The 20804-nt window shown below is 32.3% G+C and overlaps 1 protein-coding gene across 3 annotated transcripts in view; it reads right to left on the bottom strand.

Annotated features, from left to right (window-relative positions):
* Positions 1 to 9943: 9943 nt before the first annotated feature.
* The window catches only part of LOC139480850 (uncharacterized), a 40332-nt gene continuing 29471 nt past the window's right edge, over positions 9944 to 20804 (bottom strand). For all 3 annotated transcript variants that reach the window (XM_071263754.1, XM_071263753.1, XM_071263752.1), the window contains exons 2-7: positions 18427 to 18493; positions 16651 to 16834; positions 16013 to 16221; positions 14287 to 14541; positions 12564 to 12770; positions 9944 to 11551 (exon numbers count right to left, since the gene is read on the bottom strand). In XM_071263754.1, the coding sequence (XP_071119855.1) occupies positions 11190 to 11551; positions 12564 to 12770; positions 14287 to 14541; positions 16013 to 16221; positions 16651 to 16834; positions 18427 to 18490 (1281 nt within the window). In that variant the 5' untranslated portion in view covers positions 18491 to 18493 and the 3' untranslated portion in view covers positions 9944 to 11189. The remainder of the gene's footprint in view (positions 11552 to 12563; positions 12771 to 14286; positions 14542 to 16012; positions 16222 to 16650; positions 16835 to 18426; positions 18494 to 20804) is intronic.

The following is a 20804-nucleotide window of genomic DNA, read 5'->3' as shown; positions in this document are numbered from 1 at the left end:
TATAGGATAAAATGATTCACTGAAAACGAAAATGTATTTTCAACAAGTTTTATATATACATGAATCTAAGTTAAATTTTTGTTCTTGTATTTAAACTATTGCATATCGAGAGCTTTCTAGATACTAATTTGAGAATGCAAACTGACTTTCACCTTGTCAATAGCGGTAGCAAATAAACGACCTTTGTAAAGTATTGACAGAAAAATGACAAAAAACGTTACATTGTATTTAACTGATGAGTTTTTTTTTTGTTTTATCGACTCGCTTACAATTAAATTACGAGACTTTATGTTACTAAGTTTGTAAATGATTTTTAGGCGGATAAAATAGATGTACAACAAAGTTTACCAAATTACCTTTATTATTCATAATTCTGAAAATGCACATATGATAATGTCAATGTAGAAAGTGACACCATTAGTGACGTACAGAGCTATCTATACTATTAAACGAGAAGACCTCATTTTGTGTGTCGCTTCTCTTCCTTCCACAATAAATCAATTATCATGCCTCTGTGTACTATAGGTAACATGCATTGTCGCATTTGTCATCCATTCTTATGATTACTCAGATTGAGTTATTTTGGGAGAAAAACGACAAAAAGGAGTCCGGATATGATTCCGTCATCAGACTGACTTTTAGTCATAGATATGATTTCCGGTTTGAAACATGCACAAATACAACCAATCGTATGATAGATAACACAAATGAAAACTAAATGACCCAATCAGAGCGTTCTCCATATAATGGTGTTTAGATTGCAAGAAACACAACTATTATACCTCCGTATAGAGGACAATTATTTTTGGCTTTTATCTAAATGTAAACCACGATTATACTACTTTAATATATAGATACTCTCTGTATTCTGTCTACTGTTTTTTGAAATGTTTACTATTTAAGGGGTCATACCAGTTGCATATATATTAAAATAAGTAAAACATGTGACACAAGTACAACCAATCGTATGATATATAACAAAAATGAAAAATAAATAAGTCATTTAGAGCGTTCTCCATATCATGGTGTTTAGATCGCAAGAACCACAACTATTCTACCTCCATAGAGAGGACATTATTTTATCGCGTTTCATACATATAATGGTGTTTGAATCGCAAGAACCACAACTATTATATCTCCTTAGAGAGGACAATTTTTTTTAGCGTTTATCTACATGTAAACTACAATTATACTACTTTAATATATAGAGACTCTCTGCATGTATTCTGTCGGGGACTTTCTATATGGTAGTATAGAAAGTCCCTGATTCTGTCTACTGTTTTCTTTGAAATGTTTACTATTTAAGGGATCATACCACTTGCATATATATTAAAATATGCAAAACATGCTCAACTTCATCTAAAACTACCTCGACCAAAAACTTTAACCTGAAGCGGGACAGACGGACGGACGGACGACCGAACGCACGGACGCACAGACTAGAAAACATAATGCCCATAAATGGGGCAAAACAAAATATTGTTGAAAGGGAAAATAATGATTTGGCAACAATAAAAGTAAGGTAAAGATTAGAGGGAGGCAGGACCTTTTTCGGGGCGTGGGGATCAGGTGTTTTTAAGCTCGGGATTTGGGGATTGATCCTTACGGGATCAGGGAATATATTTTTCGATTTGATATGGATATGCATTTCTTTTAAATTCTGCATCTCGGGATTTCATGGTTATAAGCCCGGGATTTTTGGATCAGGACCCCTCCGACCACCCCTCAAATTAGCCTTAGTCGGTCTTAGTCATTTATACATGATTCATATTCTACCAATGGTATGTTAATAAGGCTCTTAAAAGAAAAAGCACTGATGGGTTGTCCTAGAAGCATATTTTGTTAGACTTATAATGGTCTATATATAAGCAGTTACATTTAGTACATGTTTGAAACGGTGCAAATTTTTTTAATTTGATTTAACGAAGCATTGTAGCAAAGGAGAAGCATAATTCTGGTCTGAGGCCAGAAACACGAAAATGAATTGAATTTAGCAGAAAGGAAACAAATATCGGACTTTGGAAAAAGGGAGAGGGCTTTTGGTACCTTTTATGAAATTCTTTATACATACATGTAATATCTTTTACAAAAAATCATCCTTCAACAGTTCACAAGCTGTATGTCCGCGATTTCGCGGGTGTGTTCTAGTAAGACTAATGTTACAAATATAGTGTTCTTGTACTTCGCTTTTGGAATAAGACACTATGTTTCAAATTACTTTTAACATCATGTAACTCTGGTGGTCTTTCGGACCCACATTGGAGATGTATTGATTTCTCTTAAATTAATAATAAGGATAACAGCTGGGAATTGTTTAATTAAAAGATCAGAAGGAATAATAAAACTAAATAATTCAAAATGAAAGAAGGCGAAGAATCACATTGCAGGAAGATTTTTTTCTGTGCGTCATGCAAAATCTGATTCACCACTTGCTTTCTTTTCGAACAGATTACAAACTATGACTCCAAAGAGTCTGTATCGCTCACATAGGTCTATACGCATACTGAACCATGTTGATTAGAATAAAACTGATAAAAAACCAATCTTTTATGGTTGATATTTTTTCTGTGTACAGTTTCTTTCTACCTTCTTTAGCCAAATCCACACATTATCAAAATTATAAGGGTAATTACTGCAACATAGAGTCAACTTAAATATCGGTAGTATAAATATTAGAATATCTTATCTTGTTGATCATGTTTTGTAGACTGTTTTCAGCGTCTATCTATCTATTATAGCTATCAAGATAAAAGGCAAAAATGTAAAATATTGGTAAAAATGGTCATTAAAGAACAAGAACTCTAACTAGGAGTCGACTGCCAATTTTATTGGTGTATCTAGTTTTACTGTTCATATTTGTTTTTTGAAGTGGCTATATAGCTATGATAGATTTCATAAAAAGATACAGATTACTAAAAATGAGCAAAACTGATTGATAATTTTGTCTAAGATGCAGGATATTTTTTTATTAGTTGTTACTAGTTTAGAACTAGCTGTCAGTGGCTGCAAGTAAATTTAAATCTGTTATGTGTCTTTCAGTTCTTTGGATGTATATAAGTACCCAACTACGTCTACTCTGTGTTTTTTAAGATATATTTCTAATAGTATCCATATCTGATGAGGTAAGCTTTTTTTTCTACTTTTCACCCTTTCATGTGCCTGTCCCAAGTCAGGAGCCTGTAATTCAGTGGATGTCGTTTGTTAATGTTACATATTTGTTTTTCGTTAATTTTTTTCTACATAGATTACGCCGTTAGTTTTCTCTGTTGAGTTGTTTTACATTTGTCATTTTTATGGCTGACTATGCGGTATGGGCGTTGCTGATTATTAATAGCCGTACAGTGACCTATAGTTGTTAATTTCTGTGTCATGTTTGGTCTCTTGTGGTGAGTTCTCTCATTGGCAATTGGCAATTATATCACATCTTTCTATTTTTTTATATATAGAAGTAATGAATATTTATTTTATAAATTATCTTGTTCTAAAATGAGCAATTAGTTTTGATAAAAGAATAAAAGTGTCATTATCTCAATCTTTCCTGTTTCAGAATCACTTAAAGAAGATGGTTTATAGTAATGGATTCGAAATGAAATCTTAATTGTGTCTATTTTTCTGTCATCAAATTGATACCTTATCACAGCTTTTGTATGACAATATGAACCTCTGTAACATCTTGTCTTTTTCTTGTTTAATTGCCAAAATCTGAATATTTTGCTGATAAATGATAACACTTTTATGTAAATTAAGACATTAATGTGTACATTTATTGTTGCCAATCGCTGATTACTGATTAAAATGTGTTAAATCAAATCATACGCTGTTAAAAGGGGCTATTATGCATCAACGATATCTCCAAGAAATCGAAATAGTTTCTATTGATTTCTATATTTATTCCGTAGAAGTGTCGACCTTTTTATACCTATACAAATAGGCGAGCGCCGATTTGAGAAAAAGCCTCTCGTTAAGGTTTTTAATGCACCTATCTAACACACAGCTAATTTTGGTATCAATTGAAAGAAAAACTTCTAGAGCGTACGATATGGGTGGTCGTCAAAGTTCCCTATGGTCACGTTTCTTGCAAATCTCACGAGAACACAGACATGTCGAAATAGTTTGGATTATACGGTGACATTTAACATTGAATATATCGGCATTGTTGTAAATATATTATTCATTTTTATCTAAGATAGCTTTGACTACATTCTAAAAAGACATTGAATCAAAAAAAAAGAAGATTTTATGAAAAATTAGTTAATTCAGAGGCATCTGTCAGACCAACCCTAAAATGTAAAAATAAATGCCATATTTTTTAAGATTGTCAGTGTCAATGATTTATTAAATCTCTCATATGTTTTGTTTTTAAAATTTCCATATACCTTGAAAAGATTGCGACACACATCAAAGCTCAATGATGGATAATAAATGTTTGACGACTTCTCTAAAATCTGCATTATCAAACGGTATTCCGGATCTGTATCGTGTTTATCCCATACGCTCAAAATTTATATGAATTGAGTATCTAATATGCACAGGTAACATTTGAGTTGCCCCAAAACACAAGTTGTGTTTTAACATATTACTAAATCAATATTCGTATATGTGTGACCAAAAGACCATTTTAAGCATTACTAACAATATTGGCATGTGATATTTAAGCAGCAGACTGTATTTTGTAGAATAGTATATTCCTAAATATTATCATAATTACTCATCCAAGTCCTGTAAAATGTGCGCCACCTCCAATGAAGCGCGGTCGCATGTCCATAAATTGGCAACGCTGTTTAATATATCAAAATATTACAAAAGAGACTCTCAGTATGACAACTGATAGAGGTTTTACAACCTTAATGAATGCTGTAAGCAAAAGACAAGATTATGTGTTTAGGTTGTTTTTGAGTGAGGTTGATACATTAGAGGCATTGTTGGTTTAACAAGGAAGAAGGCTACATAAGATGGAATCTTACTAGGCATGTGCTTAATCAGATAACATCCGCAATGAGAGCACGTTCGTGTCTTGTCCAGGTTGAAACCAATGTCACGATGAAGCAAAACCAGCTGCAATGAAAAGGGATGAAAAACATGTACAAGACCTAATTGTATATATAACAGAAAATATTACAAATCTATTTGACGTTGATAATCCCCCCCCCCCCCCCCTGTCAGCTTATTAACATTTCAACTGGTCTCCTTGCAAGTCACGACATTGAAGATTTACTGTTAAAATCAGTTGAAACTGGAAGAATTAAAATGAAGATATTTGTTGAGTCATCTTTATCAACAGACAATGTAGGTAGCTTTTACCATCCCATCCAAAGATCAGGACTGAAGACCTTTGAAGATATGAACCCCAAAGTACAACTGAAATGCACATCTGGGCAAGTTGTAAAAGGTCATTTGAATCCCAAGCTTGTGTTAAGACGTGCACTATCTATTACTAAATGTAGAGATGACGTATCTGTGGAAACTGACTAGTCCTGTCCAATTTGTCCTATTCCCACTGCATTATTTCATGACGATGGAACTATGAGGAAGACAAATAAGTCTGATCTTGCCCATGAATTGGAAAATTTAGTAAGATCAGTCCATTACATTCCTCCATTCGACCACAGTGCTACCGTACTAATAATAGATGGCATGAACTTAGTTCAGTCATTTGATTTTAAAAGGATGTCCACATTTGGAGACTTGACCAAATCTTACATTATGCAGGTACAAACAAGGTTGTTGATGTCTTCGATCGCTATGACACTGAACATTACATAAAATCAACAGAGCGACATTGACGATCGGCAACAACAACTACGCCAGACGTTTATCAAATCGCTGAAGGCCGAACTGTTCCAGACTGGACAAAATTTCTATCAGGCAACAAAATCAATCAAGCTCTGATTACTTTCCTTGGTGATTATCTGAGCAGCAATTTGTCTGATATGTTCCAGGAGGAAAATAATTGTTAAGTTCTTGCCGGTGCATTTTCCAATCCAGAAATAGTGCGACAACTCTTTAATGAGCATGTAATCGATCTACCAGACCTTTTCTGTCCGCACGAAGAAGCAGACACAAGAATCTTTTTTCATGTTATACACTCTGATAAAAGCTTTCAGCAGTTAAATATAAGGTGACGAATCATAATCAAGTGTTCCGATACAGATGTGCGTGTGCTCTGTGTTCATTATTTCAAGGTTCTTGTGTCGACTGAACAAATGTGGTTTTTGACGGTGTCAACTAATTCTCTTAACGTGTTTAGAACATGTTTTGCGGTCATGTCTTCAAACGAAAATGTGGATGTCCTCACATCTCGATCACCCTAATCATTTGTCTATTTATGAATACGGATGGAAAAAGAGTTCACAAGGCCCGGATCCAGTCTACTTTTTAGGCATGATGACGTCCGATTTCCTGCCAGATTTTATATTTTCTTGCAAGGGGAAATATATATGTAGCACGTCATGTATTTGCCGAGAGCAGCAGATGTCTTCCACAGAGCTTTGTCATTGTCAGGGTAGTGATACCTGCCAAAATATATATTGTAAAGAGGACATCGACCTCGAAGATCAAATGAATGACGATGATGAAGATGAAAACGATACCAGTGACTAATTGCGAAAGAGCATTTGAGCAAAGGGGCAACATAAAGTTTAATTTGCCTCACTGTTATTCAATTTTGTGTTTTTGTAATATTTCTACCAGTTGAAATAAATGGTTGTGTACTTAAATTCCGTATGCGATGAAAGTGGTAGTTTAAAAAAAAATTTTAGAAAAAAAAAAAAAAAAAAAAAAAAAAAAAAAAAAAAATTCCCTTGCTATTGATCTGCGACCTTGACGTGGTTGGCAAGCTTAAGACAATTAAATCATTATGTATTTATAATTGTAGAACTAACAGGAGACCAAAATAACATAGATTTTTAACTGTCCTATAAACATAGTAAATGTGCGCATTAAAGCAGTTTTACGTTATGTTTTAATATAGTTTTATCAATATTTGTCGGTATAAAAAAACATGCTAGGCGAGACATTATAACTTATAAAACTAGTTATATATGTTATTCATATAAAATCAATAGAATTTGTGTGTTTTCGGTGCAAAATTAAATATTACCGAGCGTTTTGTGTCAATACCTGTAAAAATTATGATTTTCACAAAAATCCGAGATTTTTTCATTTTAACCACTTTTTTTAAATTTTTCATTTCAGAACCAAAAATTAGATAGACTATAGTTTATTAAATGGTATATTTCATCTTATTTTGCAGATGAATTTGTTTTAAAACTGCACTTTTCGAACAATATCGTCAAATTATGACTTATATTTTCCCCCCCTTTTTTGCCGTTTTAGAAAATTTGGACCATTTACCAATTTGACGACCAGGCAATTCTGATAGTACTATAAAAGACCTTTCAAATGATATATCATATAGCCGTGTGTTAGGTAGGTGCATTAAAAACCTCCGAATCCTTGTTTTGGCGCTCGCCTAAAAGTTGTTTATCTATACTTTTCCTTTTGTCCATTAAATTATTTTCATTATATTTACATTATTTTACCTTAACGCAATTGTTCATAAAACACGTCCGTAAGTATGTTTAAAACAAGAATGTGTCCCAAGTACACGGATGCCCCATCCGCACTATCATTTTCTATGTTCAGTGGACCGTGAAAATGGGATAAAATCTCTAATTAGGCATTAAAATTAGAAAGTTCATATCATACGGAACATGTTTACTAAGTTTCAAGTTTATTGGACTCCAACTTCATCAAAAACTACCTCTACCAAAAACTTTAACCTGAAGCGGGACAGACGAACAAACGAACGCACAGACCAGGAAACATAATGCCCATAAATGGGGCATAAATAGTTAATGAACAATTTCTTTATCTGATTTGTTTCTGTGTTTCTGTGTTTCTGTTTTATCAATGTCAAAACTTCTGACTTCTGTAATCTCCCGGGTATATAACTTCAAGTTGAAGATTAAATGAAGTGAAAATCCAAATAAGAAATATAACCATGGGAACATACGGTTTAACTTGTTACATAACAACATATTATGCACGTTTATCCGAATTGTTAAGAATGTTTAATGATATCATAAAACCAACTCAAAAGCATCGATGGTGTTTACACAATAAAAGCAGTATTCATTCACAACCGTTATATATGTTATCAAATGATAAAGTAAGTAAATATTGGAGTGGTGCAATTTATAGAAAGGAAAAAGTATGTAAGAGTATGTACATTTAAGAAGATGTGGTATGATTGCCAATGAGACAACTATCAAATACCAACTACAGGTCATCGTTCGGTCGTCAACTATGCATACAAGTAAACCTCATAGCGGATCGCAAGCTACAAAATCGACAAATGTGAAACAAATCTTACGAAAAAACTATCGGCTTGATTGATGTAAATAGAAAACAATAAGCGAAAAATAAATATGATATACAACAACGAACAACAACCAAGCACTGAATTACAGGCTCATGACGTCGGACAGGGACTTCCATCATTGCAAACAAACTAAGACATAATCAATTGTAAAAGTCTAAATAAACAAAAACGAGTAACACAAACTCTATGGGTTAAATAGATATGAAATGATGTGACATGAGTGCAAATGACACAACTCTCCATATATAACACAATTTATAAAAGTAAACCATTGGTTTTCTCGTTTGAATGCTTTTACACTTGTCATTTTTGGGGCCCTTCATAGCTTGCTGTACGGTGTAAGCCAAAACTCCGTGTTGAAGACCGTTCTTTGACCTATAATGAATTAGTTTTATAAATTGTGACTTGGATGTAGAGTTGTCTCATTGGCACTTATACTCATCTTCTTACACCTATAATACGAGCTTTAATGTTTTTCTCCGACTGTTAATGCCGTTTTGAAACTAACTCTATTGGATGTTTGACGTGTACTGATTGTATTTTAGTCTTATTTCTGATTTATGTTATGTTGTTATCGGTTTAGAACCAGTTGTCTGTAACTGCGAGTACTCTCAGATGTGTAATTTGTGTTTTTTGTTTGTGTGAATGTTTCAGTACCCGTCCACGTCAACTCTTTGTTTTTGTCAGATGCATTAATATTTGTATTAATCTGAAGAGTTAAATCTTTTTTAACTGGTGTTTCTAGTTTTTCTTATGTTGTACTGTTACACCATTGTAATAGGTTAGGTTGAACGATCACAAACATGTTTAAACCCGCCACATTCTTCATGATCCTTTCACAAGTTATCAGTGTTTGTCGTTTGTTCATGTCTGTAATATTTTTTTTTCGTAAATTTTATGTTATAAATTCGGTCGTTAGTTTTTCTAATAGAATTGTTTCAAATTATTCGCTTTAGGGTCTTTTATAATCGACCAATCACTCACATTATTTTTTTTTCTGCTGAACTTTCTGATAATTTTAACTTCTTTGATAGATATATATTTAGCTAAGAGGACAGGTATTTTTGTTGCAGTTTGGACCAATAAAAGAGCGCAACTGACAAAAAAAGCTCTTTATGTAATGCGATGTGTTCTTTGTGATACAAAAAAAGTTAAATCATAAAAATACTAATATACGAGGAAAATTCCAAACGGCAAAACCAAAAGCTCAAACACATCAAACGAATGGACAACAACTGTCATATTTCTGACTTGGTACAGCCATTATCTAAAGTAAAACATGGTGGATTAAACCAAGTAACATAGCATAAATACAAGCACAAGAGAGAGCAACTACGCTTCTTACTTTGGAATTGAAACTATGTGTCCAGTTAAGGTCACATATTTTTCTTCGCACAACTTCTCTGTAGGCTATTTCAACGTATGGTTTAGTCTACTACAAAAATGATCATATCCCAAAAATGTTACATAATTTGTTTTATAGACACAGGACACTCAAATAAGCTTAACTTTATATGACGATATGAAAAAAAAATATCAATAAAGTATCAATAAAATATAGAGCATTTTGATGTTTATTTGACATGAAATTGGAGAGAAACTTGTGATGAATATTTGTTACATAATCATTACATCTCATATACATTTTTTTAAATACAGGGTATAACAATAAGTCACATGGTGTATATATCACGGATGAACTGTTCAGGATATACATAATCTTATAATTTCTAGATGCCATGCGTAAATGTAATGAAAGATAAAATTGCATGTTTTTTTTTATATAAACGGTACATACATTTAAATAGAGAATGAAGATAGAAATGTTCTATTTGATTTTGATTTTTATCTTTCTGAAGTCTCCTTTTTATTTCAAATACTTTATGTATGTTTTGAGTTTATTTTGAGTAATTCTAAAATACTACGTAGAATGAAATTCAAAACAGTGTGGCTGTGGCCATTGATTGACACATTAAATTCATCCATTGACTGGGACAATTTACGTGAACGTTTGTCTGTAGCGACCACTGTTCACGACGTACCTACGATAGACATTTAAACTGTGGGGTCACCAAAGGTTTCTTAACGCCTTTAATTAAAAAATAATTCGAAAAATTAATCAGGAATAACCTTTATGTTTTGATTTATATAATTGATATAAATCAAAACATCGTGTTATTTCTGATTAATTTTTCGAATTACTTTATTAAGGTGTCGAGAACCTTTGGTGACCCCATAGTTTAAGTGTCTTTAAAAAGTACATAGTAAACAGTGGTCGTTACATACAAACGTTCACCCAAATTGTCCCAGTCAATGGATGCATTTAATGTGTCAATCAATGGCCACAGCCACACTGTTTTGAATTTCATTCTAACTACCAATTAACGGTCCTCGTATTGACTCCAATCCTAACCATTGACGATGATGACGATGGCAAATATTATACACCAATCATAACACACCATATTAACCGTATATGAATATAAACCCTGTTATGTATTAGACAGACATTTTGAACCAAATGTTTAACATGTTAGTTGTGAAGGTCACAGTTCACAGGAAGACATATCACTCTTTCCGTAAACAGTGATCTGACTACGAGTCGACCAGTTGTTTTTAATGCAGCGTGTTTAATGCAAATATAGCAAAAACCAAGTTTCACTTCTTGGTTTAACCCGGCAGAGGATAGAACCGACACCCTCCCGAATTTTGAACATTTGTTGGTCATAATAAGGTGTCTTTACATTAAACTGGCAAAAACTGGTCGTAGAAAAACAATATTTGTTACCAAATGAATCGTTTATGGCTATTTGCCTTTGCAAAAAGAACAACACCTTTTAAAAAAGTTTCTTGTGTCCTTAACAAGCGTAGGAATGTCAATTACAATAAGTAGTCCTATCACAATCGTTAATATCACTACGCCAACATATCCAATGCTTTGAGCAGAAACACGGTTATCTGGGGCGCTCGTTAATTTTCTTTTATACGATGACGTCTCTTTTTTGTCAACTGTTAGCTCTGTCTGTATTTTATCTATTTTTGCTTGTAATTCTTCTGTTGTTATAGAACTACTTGCAACTGTAGCAGAACATGGACAGTAGCATGTAGACGAAGATGTCCCACTCACAACATTGGATGACGTCATTACTCCCCTGCTTGATGTGGTTGCTGAAATAAAAATATGTTTTGAAATTTCCTGTCAGCTCACTTATGAAAAAAAAAATTTGATTAGTGGAGCAGACATATAAGGTTAGATTGCATCTACATTGATTTAGATAATTATTTTCATAAGTGAACAAAACCGGCCCAAGCAACGTATTAAGAGGATCTCTATAATATTTCAATATATCATATGGCAATGTCAGGAAAATGTAATTCTGATACATATATTTGAAGGGTTTTGAAATTACATCAATGTTAACGACGTTGTAACATTTCCCACCTGATAATTGAGTAAAGAACATCATTTTCTATTGTTATGGTTTAATAATAAAAAATCCTAACTTTCACTGTGTGACCCCAATACAGTTTAAACAAAACCCAAAACACCGATAATATACAGGGAAATATATACACGAATAAAAATGTTCTATCTAATCAAAATATAGAACATGGATTTCGTTATACTTCATACTCGTATTAATTAGATTGAATCAATATTCAAATTATTTTGAGTTACAGTTGTTAATAATATATTCAATTTCGTACAGTTATTGTTAATAATAGATTGATTCTTTTTAACTTCTGCATGACAAAAATACCTTCAGATTTAGTGTAAATGAAATTAGCCATTACCATATTTATTACCATACAAAGCTCTGATTTCTTGCTATGCTTCGGTTATACGCTTTGGTGTACAAGCTCTTCATGTTATAACACTTTTTGGATTTGCATATATTGTGGGCATGAGAATCACAGAAAAAAACATTTATTGTCGAAATGCACAAACAAATTTGAAAACACTTATTTCTCGTTTGTCAAAAACAAAAAACTATACATACAAACAATTTTAGTGTTAAGGTTTTGTTTAAAACACATACAGATCTGCACATTGTTTCCTTTATTTCAAATGCATTGCAGCCCTTTTTAGAATCTTCATTTACGTAAAAGGGGAAAACGTGTAGTCATTTCAATTTCTATTTCAAAAATATATATAATACTTATACTCAGGCACGCATACATTGACTGTTGAGTAATTCTGTTGATATCATTGTCGAATCCGAACTGTAGACTGCAATATGTGTAGTTTCACCTAATGTTGATGTTGTTATATCGCTGCTGTATGATGACGATAACGTTGGACTAACAGATGACGAAGAAATCGGGCAATAATAGTTTGAAATTAACGGTGTGGTGGATGAAGTGGTGCCATTTAATTTGAATATATCTGAAATAAACCATGAAACATTTATGAATATTTTGATTTGTTATTATTGGTTGCTGAACTTCAAATGTCTTATATTTCATGCATGTTAAGATCGAGTAAATGAATAAGAGATACATTATGCAGTTCCTGAAATATAGGTCGTCCGGGATTAAGGTCGTTGAAATTTGAAATGCCACAGGAATATTAGGGTTAATTAGGTAGGAACAAAACACTGCCTCACACAAGGGCACATCGTGCAGAGAGAGTGACACAACCACTCTTCTAAATGTAGCATCAGAGCATGATTATAAGCCATGTAAAGAAGCTATTACAATGTATTTTTTTCTGCTATGTAACATCACTCAGTGGTACATGATTAAAACATATAATGAGGCAAAAACAAGTTTTACTATGATTTTACTTATTTACGTATGCTTAACTTAGAATTTTATTTTGCTTGGAGAAGACACATTCTCGATTAAAATATCAAAAGTTACCATGTTCCGCTAACTGTAAATTTTACGAGTTGAATGGTGATAACCGAGCACCTGTATTCTGTGATATATCTATCTAATTATTTATACTAAGTACACAATTTATAAAGTGTTATTTTAATTTACGTACGCTTTGTCATCACCACTTCTGGTAGACTGTTATTACCCGAGGACAATATTACCTCAGTAATCATAGCTTCGATAAAGACTTGATTTTGTTTTTATAATTTTCTTATATTCCCAATTGATAAAATAGGAATGTACAAGGATGTTTACATACTCAGTAAAACAAAGTTGACCATATAAACATTTTGCTATGCATTTTATGTGCTATTTTGTGATATAGCGTATAACATTTCTACGTATTTATATATCCCTTAGTTTCATATATTGCGGTTTCAGACAAATGGAATTTATCAAATGAATATCTTTTATTTATTTTGAATTTATTGAACCATAAAATTATTTTTTTACTCTTCACATTGAATAGTCGGCAAAGCGGATTATGTAAAATGTGAAGAATCAAAAAATGATTTTATGATTCAATAAATTCAAAATGAATTATTGCCATTCATCATAAATAAATTTCTATAAAAAATAAGGCTCAAAGAACTTTTTATATTATTTATATTAACATTACAATAACTTCTTCTTGTCTCCGTATGAGCCTCCTTTAAATAGGAGCACCACCATAGTTATGGCGTATAAACACGTACACGCATGTTGGCGTATGAATAGATAAAAAAGTAATTCCGGTAAAAGTGGACATGTCACAATACAAATTGACAATAATGAAGATAAAAGTAATACTTTAAACCAATTAGAAGACAGTAAATACACCAAATTTATTTATAACGTGATGTTTTTTTTTATATAAATATACTTATTTGCTGTAGACTGGTTGTGTTCTTCAATATATCTTTTTGTTGTTCTCATAGTGAAGGAATGCAAATTATACATATTTTCAATATGTGTGTAGCAAGACAGAAGAAAGAATTTTAAAGCTGTATCTAGATCACAAAATTATGAAATTTGTAACATACTGTATATGTATATATCGTTAGTTGTTCTCCCATATTGTAAATCAGTAGGCTCAATGAAATAGTATCTATAACATTTTGTCTCAGTACTGGGATCTAGTTGAAATGCTGCACATCCGTGGGAAGAAGCAAAACACAAATCTGCACATTGTTCATACGGATTGGGTAGTCCTACTCCATCGCTTGAACCATCTGACCCTAAACCCGGGGGTACGTCTACTGATGTAGCTTTAAACACGTCGAAGCAATCAACAAGAACTGGAAAATAGAGCCAGTTCTAAAATGTTATGCGTATCAAATAACACATGGTTAAAATGAAATATTTTTGTTTCGTAGTCATAGCCTATTTACATTCTCTTTTTTGTTTTGCTGGATCTGCGATGTAGTAATATTTTCTGTTGACGAACTTTTTTTTGTAAAAAATAAAATAAACACTCAAAATGCCAATTATGTACTCGCGAGAACATAGACTGCAAATATTACCATTAATAAATCGTGTGTAGAATTAAACACACTGCGGTGCACATAATTTTTAATTCGTTATTTTTTTATTACTACTCTGCATTGTGAAGTTAAAATACACACACGTCATACTGACTGCATTTAATTTGTTGTTTATCTTAATGTGTTCATACTAAAGGGGTGTATAACAGTAATGATAATTCACAGGGGTGTATGACAGTAATGATAATTCACAGGGGTGTGTATAACAGTAATGATAATTCACAGGGGTGTATAACAGTAATGATAATTCACAGGGGCTTAAAAAAATAATAACAACAGCAAACGGGAAGAAATGGTGGAAAGTTAATCTACTGTAGCGATTTTCTTTTTAACCTACACAAGTTTCCTTTTTACGTATACGGTAGAGTATGACATTCTTTTAATACATACGGAGTAGGAGACATAGTAAAGATAAAATGTTAATTTTGAATAATAATGTCAACAAAAAAGTCATGTAGAAAATCAAAGTGGACGAACTCTCATTTAGTATGCAATTGTAATTAAGGAGAGACCTAGCAAATAATGAATGCAGAATTATATACAGTAATTAACAATTGTATATTCTACATCTATATGTACTTCTCAAAATAATCTGTATATTTTTAAACTCGCCATCATGCGTTTGATAGACCCGGCAAGCGCACATCAGCGAACGGGCTATTGCACTTCGGCTTAGATCATCGCACCTCAGCGTGACCATCGCACTTTAGCGTCCCCATCGGAAATCCGAGTCCTACGTGTACCGGATCGTCTAGAATAGACGATACTATGCAGATAAGGAAAAAAATATATCAGTCTAAAAATTAGCACAACGGTACTGGTAAAAGATGTTATTATTATACAAAAATGTTGTTATTAAATCGTGTTGACAAATATTTCGGCTCAACCAATGGCCTTCTTCAGTGTCAAAAGTTTTAACAATACTGATCAGTATCATCAGTTGGACGGCTACAGTGCAGGCGATTTTGTGTCACGATATCTCAGTAGCATTTGTTTGAATCCCGGTGATGGAAGAACACAAAAAATTTGCGAAAGCAAATTTACAGATCTAACATTGTTGGGTTGATGTTTAGACGAGTTGTATATACATACTGTACACAGCCATGTATCACCATCACTGCTGGTGATCCGATTGATAAATCTGTTGTAGAGTTGTCACTGGCTCAGACGTGTTCAGATTCTTTTAACGTGTATGCATCCTTGAGCAATTTCAATATATCCTTACCTTTAAATGTATCTTCACATATGAAAGGTTGTGTAGTGGTACATGCCTGTATAGAGAACATTTGGTCTGTATGGTTAAATACCACACAACCTTCTGAGTTTCCAGTTGACGCTGACCATTGGTCATTATTTATAGTATACTCATCACATGTATCCCAAAGCAAACGAACTGGATTTATTTCTTGATGAAGTCCAATCCATAATGTTTGACTGATAAAAATGAAGAAGAAAGTTGATATGAATAAAAACCACCATATTAAATTTTATAGCCTATCCAGAAAAATAAATCCATTTTATGTTTATTTTGTAGACGTATTCTTTTTTTGTATATATCTTACACCGATTTTATGTTGAATTCATATTGAATCACAGAAAAATGGATTTGAACCAACCTGCAAACGGTCCATGATTCTGTAATCCCCAAATGCGCGCAAACGTAATGCGTCCAAATTTGGATACTGTGACATTTATCATTGTAAAAAAAAGAATACACAAAACAAGAGAAATAAAAAAACATTAAACAATTATCCGTTTAATATGTAAATTCGCTGGGATTCTAAATTTTGTTCACTATTTTAGTCTTTTTTATATAGATTATTTCCCTAAGGTTAACAGTTTTTATATATCTGAACTAAATACCTGATTGGATTATCGTCAGGTCTAACTTTTTCAACCTCCGGCATAAATGTATCCGATATGTTCATCATTTCGGTTGAACTATTAATGATAAGTAAAGTTCTGTTGGTCATTTCACATATTTCTCGAGCTGATGCCCATGATACAGCTGTATAATGGTAATGATATCGACAAAGATGGCGTGTATCTAAAATGTTAATAAAATAAAGGATACTGACAAGCGACGTGATACAGTTGTATTATCGTAATGGTATCAACACAGATGGCGTGTATCCAAAATGTTAATAAAATAAAGGGTACTGACAGGGAATATGCTACAGCTGTATAATGTTAATAGTATCGAAACAAGTGGCGTGTATCTAAAATGTTGATATAAAAAATAAAGGGTACTGACAAGGGACTTGATACAGCTGTATAATATTATTAATAGTATCGACACAAGTGGCGTGTATCTAAAATGGTAATAAGATATAGGGCAACATGATACAGTTGTATAATGGTAATAGTATATACGCAAGTGGCGTGTATCTAAAATGTTAATAAAATAAAGGGTACTGACATGGACTATGCTACAGTTGTATAAGGTTAATAGTATCGACGCAAGTGGCGTGTATTTAAAATGTTAATAAAATAAAGGGTACTGACATGGACTATGCTACAGCTGTATAAGGTTAATAGTATCGACACAAGTGGCATGTATCTAAAATGTTAATAAGATATAGGGCAACATGATACAGTTGTATAATGGTAATAGTATATACGCAAGTGGCGTGTATCTAAAATGTTAATAAAATAAAGGGTACTGACATGGACTATGTTACAGTTGTATAAGGTTAATAGTATCGACGCAAGTGGCGTGTATCTAAAATGTTAATAAAATAAAGGGTACTGACATGGACTATGCTACAGCTGTATAATGTTAATAGTATCGACACAAGTGGCGTGTATCTAAAATGTTAATAAAATAAAGGGTACTGACATGGACTATGCTACAGTTGTATAAGGTTAATAGTATCGACGCAAGTTGCGTGTATCTAAAATGTTAATAAAATAAAGGGTACTGACATGGACTATGCTTCAGCTGTATAATGTTAATAGTATCGACACAAGCGGCGTGTATCTAAAATGTTGATTATATATAGGGTACTGACAAGGGATAAGACCCCATATCATATGTGAAACCAAAATAAAAGTTATATTGATATACTAGTTAAAGCGCAACATTAGTATACGGCTACTCAAAAGTCATAAGTCTATTTTGCTGAAACAAATTCGGTCACAAGCCAAAACTGAGGGAAACTATAGTGTCTGGATTTTAAATAGTTTTTGCTCACATGGTATATTGGGTCGTATTCCTTGCCAATTTTACAAATTAAATTTCAGAATTACCTAGAATACTTCATTCTAGTATTGCATTTGCGTAGTTATATATACATAATAAAACGTTTATTACTTAAATGTTATGTTAATGCACTTTCAAGTTTTGTCTTTATTTTATGAAGATTTCTTAGAAAAACGATTTTGAAATTAAATTATTTTACTTTAGTTCAACATAGACGGTTGTAAACTACAGATATGATAAATATGTATCATTTATGTGGCAAACACTATTAAAAATGACCAGGAAATACTAATTTATATCAGTTCTGTTGTTATATTCAGATATAAAAAAAAAATAAAAACATAAACAAAAACAATACAAATAATGCTACGTATAATTATACTTTTTTAATTAACTAAATTTCAATTAAATATATAAATAGATAAAGTTATACTCACAATCTAATGCGTCTGTTAGATGAAGATACAATGTTATAACACTCAGAAGAGTTATTTTCACCATTCCCTAGAAAAAAAGTGGTGTGCACTTATTAGTTGTACAACCACGTGGATCTTGAGGCTCAAAAGATATAATGTTTTGCTGAGAGCAATCTGTCAACTCTAACAAATTATGACAAAGGACATAACTATATACAATAGTTATCAAAGGTATCAGGATTATAATTTAGTACGCCAGACGCGCGTTTCGTCTACATAAGACTCATCAGTGACGTTCATATCAAAATATTTATAAAGCCAAACAAGTACAAAGTTGAAGAGCATTGAGGATTCAAAATTCCAAAACGTTGTGCCAAATACGTCTACGGTTATCTTTGCCTGGGATAAGAAAATCTTTAGTTTTTCGAAAAATTCAAATTTTTGTAAACAGGAAATTTATAAAAATGACCACATTATTGATATTCATGTCAACACCGAAGTGTTGGCTACTGCGCTTGTGATACCCTCGGTGACGAAACGTCCACCAGCAGTGGCATCGATCCAGTGGTGGAAATAGTTATGAAAGGTACCATTATTATAATTTAGTAGATTTAAAAAGCTATCAATGTATCAATTAAAGTTACAATATAAAAACAATATACTCTTTTGTACTCTGCGCAAAACTGGGGAAGGGCTCATACAAAAAAGCTTATATTTTTATGACATTGACCTTATACTGTTTTTATACTGCAGCTTCAATTAATACATTGATAGCTTTTTAAATTGTAACACAAATGACAAACTTATTTTCATAAGTTAATGAACCCCTGATTGTGGAGAAAGTGTTCCATGATGAAATTGACATTGCACAATATATAGCTGTGTTACTATATTTAGGAAATAAACATAACTAGTTGCAGTATAAAATCTCTGGCTTGTATAGACCAGAGAAACTAGGAAATGTAAAACTTGCAAATAAACTACAAAAAAATGAAAAAACTTGCAGCAACAACATTCACATAAATGATAATTGAAAGAAAAACTTCTTTATTTATATTGATAGATTTTTATTTACTTATCGTCCAGTAGTAACTATTCATGACGATAACAACTATAGTTAGCAATTTATTTAACAGGTATGATTTGAATGATAGACCGAATGTGCATCTTATATGTTCTGGATATACATCGTTCTCTCTTTAAAAAGAGTCAACAACAGTCGTGTCTTCACACGTGTTTGATAACTGTTTACTGACACTTCCATTCAAAAATATTCTCAACCCAAAAAGTGTGGATTATTTTCATTTTTCTCTCACAGGAAAAATCCGTAAAACCCCAATGCTCTGTTTTGTAATGTATATTGTTTAATTTGATTCGTTGCCGCACAATTATCAGAATGAAACACATATTTTAGTTATGTAATTCTTATCTGTTTTCTAAACAGCAATTAATTTTTTTCTATCCAGTGTGGCTTGTCACTTCAAGTGTATCGTCTATATTCTTGAATGTGTTTTATTTGAATTTTATCAATTAATTAATTTTATTTCTGTTTTGAAATCGGACACAAAGTCAATGAGATATCAGAATTCACTATGCGTGTCAATTTGGCAGAAATGTCAGGACAAAAAGACGATCATATTTACATTAACTTACGCCAGATCACTCTGTAAATGGAATTCAATTAACTTTAAATCAATTTCTTCACAATGAAATTTTATTGGGATTTTATCACGTAAAATGATATGTCAAAACAGAATCCCACCCTGTTTTAGCAAAATACATCTCCTGTTAAATAGAAAAGACAATTTATGGTATAGTGCATATATACGCGAGAGTGTACCGTCAAGAGATAGCGATTTTGTTAAATTTGACATCAAAGCTTCCTTTCAAAATGTTAGTAAATAGTACACCTATGGACGTTTCGGAATAATAATGGCATTTACTTTACAGTTTTCTACAATCACGTCGAAAAGTATGTTTCTAGATTGACACAGGTAGTTAAATAAATATCAACCATTTTTTATATTAATTGGCACTATCTACAAGAAATGAAAAAAAAAAATAGAATAGGATTTCGTTTGATTCGTTCAATCATTGATAAAGGTGAAATAATGAAATAAAAATTAGTTTTTGGAATATGTCAAGCCAAGCAAAAAACTATTGCTGATGAATAATTTGACCCTTTAAATTCGTATTCATGTGACCCTCCATTCAACCCATAAGATAGAGATTGGTTATGCATGCATGCATACATTATATTAATGTTGATAGTCAAATAAAGGTGAATCACTTCGTGGACTGATTTGACCAACAAAAAATCATTCTCATTGAGGTAACGTGTTAATTATGGTTTCTCAACGTCCTCGCGTTAATCGACCCAATTTTTAACCTATAAAATG

Source organism: Mytilus edulis, chromosome 7, assembly GCF_963676685.1.
Source record: "Mytilus edulis chromosome 7, xbMytEdul2.2, whole genome shotgun sequence".
NCBI lineage: Eukaryota > Metazoa > Mollusca > Bivalvia > Mytilida > Mytilidae > Mytilus > Mytilus edulis.
The sequence above is the reverse complement of the archived record's forward strand: the minus strand, read 5'-3'. Positions and strand labels throughout refer to the sequence as shown.